The 11,482-nt window shown below is 38.9% G+C and overlaps 1 protein-coding gene and 1 long non-coding RNA gene across 5 annotated transcripts in view; one reads left to right on the top strand and one right to left on the bottom strand.

Annotated features, from left to right (window-relative positions):
• LOC145425753 (uncharacterized) overlaps nucleotides 1–11,482 on the bottom strand; it is a 31,426-nt gene that overhangs the window by 17,619 nt on the left and 2,325 nt on the right. Inside the window, exon 2 of the long non-coding RNA XR_013906484.1 lies at nucleotides 10,618–10,697. This is a non-coding gene — a long non-coding RNA (uncharacterized LOC145425753). The remainder of the gene's footprint in view (nucleotides 1–10,617; nucleotides 10,698–11,482) is intronic.
• Nucleotides 3,071–8,248, top strand: LOC113011146 (butyrophilin subfamily 2 member A1-like). 4 transcript variants are annotated; one of them, XM_080299047.1, is made up of 4 exons: nucleotides 3,071–3,394; nucleotides 3,526–3,611; nucleotides 7,049–7,387; nucleotides 7,624–8,248. In XM_080299047.1, exons 1-4 carry the CDS (start codon nucleotides 3,231–3,233, stop codon nucleotides 7,788–7,790), a joined length of 756 nt encoding a protein of 251 aa, XP_080155173.1. In that variant the 5' UTR covers nucleotides 3,071–3,230; the 3' UTR covers nucleotides 7,791–8,248. The 4 variants fall into 4 exon arrangements, with proteins under 4 accessions (XP_080155173.1, XP_080155172.1, XP_080155175.1 ...); XM_080299046.1 differs by having other exon boundaries at nucleotides 3,072–3,394; nucleotides 3,505–3,611; XM_080299049.1 differs by having other exon boundaries at nucleotides 3,072–3,417.

Genomic DNA, 11,482 nt, shown 5'->3' with positions numbered 1-11,482 from the left:
TATGTTATGCTAACACAGCTGTGTCGCCAGCGATCACGTAGCACATCACAATATACCAGCTAGCCCAACTTCAGTAACGTGACAATAGTCACTGTTGTTTAGTTTTCTGTCTCCATTTATGTTGGAAGTGGTAGCAGAGCTGGTGTATCATGTTCAGGTGGAAACAAGCAATCTAACTTTAACTCTGTTAAATTTCATATATTCTGTTTTCATGGATGCCTGGATGTTACACCTGGTAGAGCCACACACTGATCATTTTATTAAAGATGAAAGAATTTAGACAGTTTGTAACTCTCAGTGATGCCGCAGAGTTCCTTTGACTTTGGGATCTGCAGCGGAGTTTGGACCTGGAAATGGCTAATGACATCAGACTTCATGGCTGGATAGCATCTTTATTGCTTATTGCATAATTGTGTTGTGAATATTCATCCTTAACCTGTGAAAAAGCATAAGGTTCAGAAAAATTATAGTAATTACAAAATGGTACATTTCAGGCTAAAATAGCAAAGGGGAAGCTGACAGTAGAGAAACGAAAGAGAAGGAACAGGGAGTATCAAAAAAGAAAGAGACAAAATTAACAGCCAGCCTGAGCTGAAGAAAGAGTTTCTCATAAAGGAAAGATGGAGAAATAAAGAACACCAGTGATCTGAAAGGAAGAGAAAAAAGACAGAAGAGAAGGTTTTGGAAACAAGCACAGAGACAAAAGGAGAGAAAGTCCAGCAGGGTCGAAACACACAACCACAGAGAACTTTAGGAATCAAGGAGTAGTAGGCAGCTACTTACTGGTGAACTATTAAGATGTAGAACATGTGCAAAAACAGAATTGTTATGATGTGTCTTGTGATATTACAAATTATTACAAAGGTTGTTAAGGTTTAATTGTCACTTTGAAAGAAATAATATCTTGTTTTCTACTAGTGTGTCACCACCGTCAGATTTGTGTCGCCACCGTCAGCACCTTGTCAACTCCATAACATGGAGTTTTGGTTTATTTTTCCTCTTTTGGAGAACCATATAGTTTCCTCCCTCATGATCTTCCAATAAAAATACGTAATTTTCTCAATAAATGTGTAATTTGCATGCTGCTTAATGTGACTGTTTCTTATAGAGATTAAATACAAGCTTCTGAAAATATGTATGACTGTAACTGGCTGCACACACACAGCATACATGATTTAATACATAAAATAATTTTATGTATTAAAGAACATATTGAGAAAGCGCTCCACTTTAAATGTTGGCCTCATATGTGACAAAGGATGATTTCTCTTAAATTCTAGCTTTAATTGTTAATTGTTATGTGCAAAGGTTGGTGTTAGTGTACATTAATACTAACATGGTAACATTGCTGTTTGCTTCTTGATACATTCTCAATCATCCAGGAAAGTAAATCTCCAAAAGTTGTCATGAGAATTTGCATAATTAAGATTAAGGAACTGACAGGGTACATCTGTCACCATCTTACAATGCTGTGATTGCAGCCATTCCCCAACTCTCTGTGAATGCTGCTCATGGCCATTGATCAGTGGTCTTTGGTCAGTGGTTAATTGATTAACTAACGATCAAGGAACTGACCTCCCATTGTTCCTTCAGTGGGCTGGTTTCAGTCATTATGGAAATGTAGTGTTTATAAGATTGGGGAAAGGAAAGAGTGTGAGGATAAGGAAACCCCACCATGTTCCCAAAGGACATCCCAGATTTACCCCTCCTGTAACAGTAACAAAAGCCAAAGGTCTACTGGGGTCAGCGGGGGAGCTCTTCCTTGGTCTCTTGTGTTCTGAGGGCCTCTGGATGTCTGGAGTCTTGATCTCCTCCATACCTGCTTCATGCCCTGGAGGACGGGGCTGTGGCCCCCCCACACCCTCTAGCAGATCATTACATGAAGGAACCTTTTAAAAACAAGCGCGTCCATGCTCACAGGTGTACACACGGGTGCTCACACACACAAACTACACCCTTTTTGGTTCCTACCTCAAAGCACACTGTGCGCTGTTGATCTTATGTGCTGCACAATAATGTTTAATATTTAGTATTTACTGTCATATTCCCATATATCATTGTGATGTTGTTTATTGTATTGCTCTCGTTTTCTTCTGCTTGTTTTCTTTTTTCTTTCTCAGCAGGTGATCCAGGTGATCGATATATGGATTTTTTTTGTTTGCTTATTTAGTTGTTTTTTGTTTTTTAGCCCTTTATCCCCGTCCCTCTTCTCCGCTGTTTTTCCCCCCTCTTCCTTTCTCCCTTTTCTTTTCCTCATTCAAGTCTGTCCCGTATCTAGCAAGTGAAAATAAAATAAATAAATAAAATAAACAATAAAAGGTGAATCAAATAGACCATTACGGCAAGTCTGGGATGGTCAATTTGGTAAAGTAAATCCGTTGGGCATCTTTCTTCGCCTTTAGACAATAATTCTGAGTGACAAAAGAACCAAACGGGACAGGCAAAAAAAAAAAAAAAGAAGAAAAAAAAGCCAAAGGCTTGAATGCCTTCTTGCTGAGTGATGGAAAGATTTGGAATGCCACTCATCTCTCTCATCTCATCTAGCACGCTGTCGCCCAGTGACTGAAAAGAACGCTGACACTGCTAGCACCACACTCTTACTGGTTCACCTACTGCCAGAAGACCGCGCGTCAGGTACAAGCCTCGCTGACTATATTGTACCATAAAAGGTTGCTTGGAAAAAGAACATTAGAGAAACGTTATTACTTGTTCTAGCTTGGGTTTAAAAAGAACAGATTTTCTGCCACCAATGCACTAAGAAAAAATTGTCATGGAAAAACTGGAATAATAATTTCTTTTCATTTTACGTAGGAGTGCAATATAGTTTCAGGCTTATTAAGCTTTGCTAGTTGTAGTAATCTGATGGTATAACTATTGCAGCATTTAAGTTCACAAGTGTATGTGTGACTTGCTAAACAGTGAATTACTTTATTTCTGTACGCTATTTGGTGAACTCTGTTCATAAAGAGAGAGTAGACGTTGTGTCCTGCAATGATCGTACCATATTGCACCACTAGAGGGTGGTGTCGTGAAATAAGAGTAAAGCGGAGTTGGTAAAGTTTTAGAGTTAGAGTATAGTTAGATGATAACTTGTTGTGTCTCCCTGTTACCTGTACGATGTAAAGTCTGTGCTGAATTCATTAAAGAGCACGGTTCCTTTATGAGGACTGGTTTATTACCGGCCGCTACTACAGAAGTGATTATTTTGGCCATAACTTGAACATAACTGAATGGAACTGTTATTTCTATTCTCGGATATTCAAAGATGTTCTTCTCGTAAAGTAAAGCAGCTTTTAATTCTACCCTGCTTGATTCCCAGGCTCGTCCTCGTAGCTTATAAATGTAACACTGATCTCAGATCTGTGCTCGTCATCAGCGTATATTTAAAGCCCAGGTAACCGAAACGGATCCATTGTGGTCAGTGTGTTTTTTGCTCTATTTCAAAACTTACAATTAATTTAGTTGTGACAAGGGGACAATATATTTTTTGTTATCCGCATAAAGTTCCGGTGTCCCGTCCCGCAGACCTACATCTGAAATGTCCGCTGCAACGTCTGTATCGCTCATCAGGAATGTGCTGTCAGTCTGCCTCCTCGTTTCAATCCGTGCAGGTGAGATTTGTCTTTAATTTCAAACCAAAAAGCCTTTCTTCTCTGTTGTAGGTGTGCAGAGGGGAACAGCTGAGGCAGTTTTTTGGCCACTCAACTCGGTTATGTTTGTTACGCTGGAAACGTGTTTGTGTGTAGTTTCTTCTTTTGACACTGAGACACAAGGAGTTAATTAGCCGAATAAATGTGCCACTAAAATTTACGATTAATTTTTTTTGTCCGTTTTTTTTGTATTGATTTTATTAAGTCTTGCAGTTTAGCAAGTGCGTCACAAATTGTTGCGCTTCCGCGTTAGGACGTTTTAACTTCCCTTTGAACCTCCTATTTAACAATACCAGCAGACTAGGGGATTTAAAGATTTAAACTAGCTAATATCGAGTGATTTAAATTACATCAGCTAACTTTTTTGATGCTATTTACAGAACAAATAAAAATAAATTCTTAATTTTTAATAAGATACTTTGTAAGTAACAGCAACGTTTATCACAACCGTTTGAACTTTTGGTATATGTAGGAGCCATAATTGAATGTATTGAATTTTGATGATCACTGGGTTTTTATTTGTTTGGTTGTTATGGGAGTCACGTGGGTGCTAGCGGTGACATAAATGGGCGTTGTCAGTCTGTCATTCACTGGTTTTGATTTTGACAGAGAGGAGGGCTGGGTAGCCGTAGTTTTTGTTGACCGCTGCACAACATGTTTCGCTTCGTTATATTAGAGCCTGTGACGTTGTAAGAGTCTGAATCAGGAGCCGATGACATTACTCTGTAAACTCTCAAAGCACTTTAATAAACAAGCAAACAATTCCAGCTCTGGCATTATTGCGTAAGTTGACAGCGCGTCAGGCAAATAGGCAGGCTTCATCCCCGGCCTCTAGCGACTGTGGAAGTCGCTACAGTATATTTCAGTTAAAGTGTTTTAAATCTGCATCACTGTGTCATGAAATTCATTCTGCATCTTTCTGCTGCAGTCGTATTAGCCTATTAATGACAAGCTGAAGCAGCAACGCCTCTGTGCAGGCTCAGTGTAACAGCACTGGTGATAACAACATCTTAGAGTTGTTATCACCAGAATGCACAGAGAACAACTATCAGTTAGTTGCCGTATGTCTGGATTATTTTCACTTAAATCAACACTGACTGCTAAACACTGAAAGGGAAAACAAAATTGGGCTTAAAGTTATTAACTTAAACATAAATATTTAAGGTGAGAAGAACAAATCAAACTCACCTCAGCTGCAGTCCCATGTTGGCATAAAAAAAGAGTGTGTGAAAGGGAGCGAGGTCCTTATATAATGTGTATATAATGTGTGTTAGCCCAGTTTAATTAATGACAGAAACTCAAGAACCAATCAGTGATGAGAAAGTCAAGAGACCAAACAGGGTAAGTATGGCGAGGTGAGGGAGAGTGGGGAAAAGGGTAAACAAAATATAAATCTTTACACAGGTGTATATGGTTGCCAGCCACGGAGCTCATGTGCATCATTGTTTTAGTTTGTTAAAAATTTCTATTCCTCTTATCAAATTTGGCTTAGGTTGTTTTTTTATAGTTCAGCTCCAGACCCAAGTAACAGCAAGTCAAAATGAAAAAAACAAAATAAAACATTACCTTTCTGTGTTCAGCAGTAGTCTGTATTCAATTTAAAAATTGATATGGAGTTTATGTGACAGTAAACATTTGGGTGGTGGGACAGAGTCTGAGAGAGGAGGACAGAGAGGGAGGGAGAGAGAGAGCAAAAAGAAACTGATAAGAGTGGATATGTAGTCAAATTCTCCAAAATTATAAAGCTGTAGCTTTACAACATGCATATAATAATTATTATAAGATTATATTTTCGTCATATTCTAGTTTCTAGTTGAGTGAGGAGTATGGAGAGAGAGAGGTTGTACAAGAACAGGAAGAATGAGGGAGCAGATGATGAAGTTAGCTGGAAAAACAAGTCATTTTTCACAAAGTAGTTTTTCACGTCTTTCATGCTTTGTGTGCTTTCCAGTAACACACTGAAGAAAATGTAAGTGAACGTTCTAAACAGAGCATGTTGACATGAATAGCAGCATTTAACAGGATTCATATCTCTCTAAACATGGACAGGATGGCTGCCACTACATCGATGTCACTACAAATCTGTTTTCCACTCGTGAAATTGGGGTTCATGATGCTCTGTGCTCAGTCTCTATAATAAAGGGAGGGTTTGAATGAATTCAAAAACTTAATAGAAGGTAATTCTATTGCAAGTTTGCTTTGCGTACAGGTCTGTGCAGTAGAAGGATGATTTTAATAGTGCTAATAATGCTACTTCAAGAGATTGATTTGGTGGCCTGCCTCTATGTGAATGAGACTGAATGTTGTACATGTTTCTCATCGTATCTCCTTTGCTACAAATAGTTCTTTAACTTCTTTAAAGACTGGACATGTGTGTGCATGACATAATGACTGGGAACCGAGCCCCCATAAATGTTTGAAACTAGAATCACCCCTGGTAAAAATGGTTGCTGTGACTGAGTATTAGAGCCACATGAAAAAAAAATGTTTTGAAAAAAAGTTGAAACGTGAAGATTAAAGTTGTTGTTTCATGTCAAACTGCCACAGTAGCTATACCCTCTACAAAATGCCTTGTGTATAAGACTTTGTAAAAACATATATCCTCTTTATTCTACCAAACTGCATCAGTTGTTACTAAAACTGATTCTGAAGTAGTTCATTAACTTATCCACACAAGGCAGGTTATGGGAGACTATGTTCATGTTTTGAACTTTATTTCCCCCCAAAATATTTTTTTTCTTAATGTGGTGCGAATACTCCTTTGTAATAGTACTTTGCTTTATTGTAGAGCTCTTATTAATTAGTAATTGTTATTAGTAGTGAGACCCACCTTGTTTGTAGAGTGTCTGCTTGAATGTGTGTTGATCCCAGTGCCTTCAAAGGCACGATGTGATTATTTTCAGTGACATATTTTTACTTGAAGTTTTCCCGGCCTCAATTACAGCTGGAATATTAGTGGAAGACATGTATGAATGTGGAAGTTACAATGGCATGCTACCCTCTGAAATATTTGTAGTTTGTAAGGTATTTAATATCTATATTCTTCTGGTTACTTGCAGATAATAGCTGCTCTGCGGAGCTACTATGTGTTTGCTTCCAACATGAAGCTGCGGTTTAAAGTGTTATTACTGAAGTCAGAAATCACACACAAAAAAATCCCCTTTTCTCAGCTCAGAAATGTTTAGTGTTTTATTTTAAGCTCCCAGTGAGCTTTCGTTCCATTTTCCATCTATTAATTATTTGCTCATTAAGTAAACTGGATCCTTCTCATAAATATTTTTTACATTTTACACAAATGAAATTGCTATAGGGAGGATTTGGATGCAATTTTGAATATATAAAACTTTCTATCTCTCTGATCGTCACATTGATTGGCTCTGTGTTGTTTCCTCTTTCAGACCAGAAAATCATCATAGCTGAGACTGGACAGGCTGTCACTCTACCATGTCGAGCTCCAAACAACAACATCATAGTTGTAGAGTGGAGCAGAGCTGACCTGAAGTCAGATTATGTCTTTTTGTACCGCGATGAGCAGTCTGATCCAGAAGAGCAGCATCCATCTTTTAAGAACCGGGTGGATCTGCAGGACAGACAGATGAAGGATGGAGACGTGTCTCTGATTCTGAAGGATGTGACGATTAATGATGCTGGAACATACGAGTGTCGTATAATCATGAGAGAAACATACTCATGGAAACCCATCAGCATCATCTACCTGAGAGTTGTTGATCCTCCAGGTGAGTGAGTAGAGTTGAGTGTGTGTGATCAGAGGTGAAGCTGCTTCCTGGTTGTTGATGTTTGTTTCTAAAGATGTTGTTGATGAGACTTTGTAGAAAGCAGCTGGTCTGAGTGATGTGATCAGAGTGCAGTAGATAATGTCTGACAGCAGTTTGAAGAGGAAATGGATTCTGTTCTGTTCTTCACTCATCACCTACCTGACAGCTGACACCTCACACCTGTTTCTCACCTGCAGGTCAGACAGGAGGAGACACAGAGGATGGAGGGAAGGAGGATGGAGGGAAGGAGAATGACTTTAGCCAATTTATATTTTGCTTGGTAGTTTTTCTTGTATATGTTGGGATTGTTGTTTATGTGATCTTCATGATACATAAACAAAAACAGAAACAGGATCCCCATTAATCTCGTGCTGAACGGCAGCATGCAGAAATGCCAGGATGTGTTTTTCAAGCAGTACTCTCCTGCAGCTCTCAGTGTTCACGCTGAGCCTTCAGGGAAAGACAGATGACAGAAATGGACAGGCTCGGGAATTGTAGACGCCGTCATGATGTTGTTCATGTAAAACCGACAACATGACCAAAAGGCAGACACCAACAGGCAAAAAGGAGGAAAATGCACAAAATAAATCAGCCATGAGAAGGCCAGTAACAAGGTATGATACAGAGAGAAGCTAAACAAAGGTTATTAGGAGGGGTTGAGCTATTAAAAGCAGAAAGAATGATCGCTTTCATTTTTCATTTGTAGTTTTAGGAGCTCCCGATGCTCAAAATTTACAACATTTTCACAGAACTGTAATAATATACTTACTGTAGTTGTACTAAACTGTGGATGTTAAAAATAAAAAAGTCATTCATATTTGATATAGTTTTTATGTCTTTTTTATGGCACAGTATTTCATTATCATACTTCATGTTCTAGTGCAGGGACTTCTAGTAACTTTGTTCTCCACTGATACGGGTCAGAGGGAGCTGATTTGACTTCCTTGTGTCCAAGATATAACAGTGGTATCCACTTAGGATCACACTGTTATATTTCAGAAACATTTTTTAAAATGAGAAAAAAAAATCATAAATATTATACTGTCATGTATTTACAGCCAAGAAAACTGGCACATCTAAGAAATGCAACAACCTCAACTCCTTGTTGCTGCTTCCAATCTGCAAAGCACTCTCACTCTGCTCTGTAAAAGACTTCCACGATTTGACTTTCAAACCCAAAGGCAACATCTATCCCCCCGTATGATTCTCAGCCTCTAAGTAGTTAAGTGTCTTTGTGAAGATACTTTGTGCTTGGACAGGAAAAGCTGGAAACATTACTGTGAATGTCCATAAACAGGGTGCACCTTTAAGACCGATTGTCTGAATTATCAACTCGGTCACCTATAACGTCTCTAAGTTTCTGGCTTCGATCCTCAACCCGCTGGTGGGCAGCTCTGAACACGTTGGATTTTGTTGAAAAGGTGAGCGATGTCATTATGGAGGCAGATGAAACCATGGTCTCGTACGACCTTACATCTCTCACACTTGCATCCCAGTCGGGGAAGCGTTGGAGGTAGTCCGTAAGAGATTACAGGATGACACCAACCTCAGCAACAGGACCACTCTCAGCATCGACCAAGTGTGTTTGCTTTTGGAGCTGTGTCTTCATTCCACCTACTTCACATACAAGGGTCAGTTCTACAGGCAGAAACATGGGTGTGCCATGGGCTCCCCAGTTTCACCCATTGTGGCCAATTTGTACATGGAAGAAGTGGAAAAGAGGGCTTTGCTATCCTATCTTGGACAGGGAGGAACGCTGGTTTGAGTCCATTGTTCCTTCAGTGGGCTGGTTTCAGTCATTATGCAAATGTACTGTTTATAAGATTGGGGAAACCTGCAGTCAGCTGAGACTGAAGAAGTCACTTGGATGAGTGACAAAACGTTTCTCCCACAAAATGCTACGTCCAGATGAACAGAATCAACTTTTGGAGATTGCTGTTGCTCATCACACGAATACCATGTTTTCTCCAATAGTGACCGACTTTTTCACTTCATCTTTGAGTGTATAGAAAACTCTTTACCAGTAAGTGAATTAAACATTTTCTAAAATGTCCTTGGGAAAAACATCCTTGATTGCCAGTCTACCTCGGTCACCAGTCTGAAAGCAAAAGACAACAGTTTTGCTTTTTGTGAGTATCCTCCATCTTCCTCCAGAGGGTGCTAAACATCTGAAAGCCACGAGTATCACTATTTCAGACCTTTTTCCAAAAAATGTTCCACACCAGCTCCATAAGGGGCAATTCTAAAATAATCCAAGAGGTGGGTCTTTGTGCTGGATCACAAGACGTAAACCAGCCTAATGGATAATATGATGAAGACACTGACATTAAATGTGTTTTTATAACCCTATTCTCTGCGTTAAGCTGGCAATCAATAGCTCCAAAATATCATATTGTTTTTATATAATCTTTTCACGAAAGACATACTTAGAAAATAAGCTTCAGGAGCTTTGACTGAGTCCCAGAAGGAGAAACAATAGATAAAATAATGCTTTGCAAAAACAAAAATAAAAACAATGGTGGTCTACTGACAGGTTTGCTCTCCTCTATGCCTAGCACACCTAAAATGAAGCACAGTTATAAAATACTTGTAATTATTTTTTGAAGTCTAAAGTTAAGTTGTTGAAAATTTGTTTATGCTGTTGTTGTTATTGTTGTTGTCTGAACAGCAGACAAACAAGACAATTTTGACTTCATAAGAAGCTGGTATTAGATGTATTTACTTCTTTTGCTGCTGGCGGTTTCTGTTTGACACAGGAAATAAAGACATGAAAACTCTTGACACACACTCAGCACTGAAGCGTCTCTGTGCAGTTTACATTCATGTAATGTTGCCGCTGTTGTGGTTTGATACTTATTCTTTGTTTTCTGCAGTAAAATAAGGTGAGTTTTGGTTAGCCACAACCAAAGCGGAAGAAGTCAAATTTTCCATCTGCGCCTTGGTGAAACCCACAGAACCACACGAGGAAAACAAAAGTTTAATAATTTGACTGAAACCAGATCACTACGATGGGAGGAAAAGCCAACAAGCTTAAATAGCATTTATACAATAGTAAAGTTACTGAGAACACAAAACATGTTAATAATTAAAACGTTAAATGTTCAATAACTAAATAAGTAATAAAATGACATAAAACATATACAAATATTTTTAATACATGGATGCCCTCCGGATTGATGTGCTGGAGGGACCAGTTAGAGACCAGCAGCTGGACGTCAGTGGTTGGACTAGTGGACTACTTCTGGGACGACTTCTTTCTCAGTTTTAAAGTCTGAACACAAACACACACAGTTCAAACAACAGGAAACATGATTACAGGCTTTGTCATTCAGTCAAGACCTCCAATCTCAGCCTATCTGTGTCACACATTTCAGATTTTACTGGGAACCACCTCAGACCGAAGTTAGAGAGCTTCTATACCGCCCACACTTTAGCTGCTTCTTGAAATTAACAAGAGTCAAATCTGAAACCCACAGAGCTGAATAATTTGCATCAACTAGACTCAATGACATTAAAAGTCAAAGCTTTTGCTGCTCCCAGCTTCTCACAGAATATTTGTCAGACAGGCCGAGCAGTGACACGTATAAACAGGAACCATGAAATATTCATTCTGTTCACTACTGGGTGGAGCTTTATCAACCAGAATTATTTTGCTTTCCAGTTTTTTTCATCTTCTTGCCTTACAGCTGAGATAAGCTCCCACAGGACTAAACAGGTGCTAAGAAAATGGATGGAGTCACAGCCTTATGTGACTGTTAGGGCTAGCTACTAGTCGTTGCTTGTACTCCTGTTGATGGTGCAGCAGCAGCCCTGACAGCCAGTTAATCTGGTCAGCTAATTTGACCCATTGTGCTGCATTTATTTTTGGTTACTTCGTCTTTGGTTACAGCCTTATGTGACTGTTAATTCAATTCAATTCAATTCTTTATTTATTTGTCACATGTAGTTATAGCTAGTACAACATACAGTGAAATGTTTTTCCTGGCTAAAAAATACTCCCCCCGACTGTGAGAAACATACTAGAAAAAAACTTTTACCTAAACTAAGAGAAAGAAA

This window comes from Astatotilapia calliptera, chromosome 3, assembly GCF_964374335.1.
Source record: "Astatotilapia calliptera chromosome 3, fAstCal68.1, whole genome shotgun sequence".
Lineage (NCBI taxonomy): Eukaryota > Metazoa > Chordata > Actinopteri > Cichliformes > Cichlidae > Astatotilapia > Astatotilapia calliptera.
The sequence above is the reverse complement of the archived record's forward strand: the minus strand, read 5'-3'. Positions and strand labels throughout refer to the sequence as shown.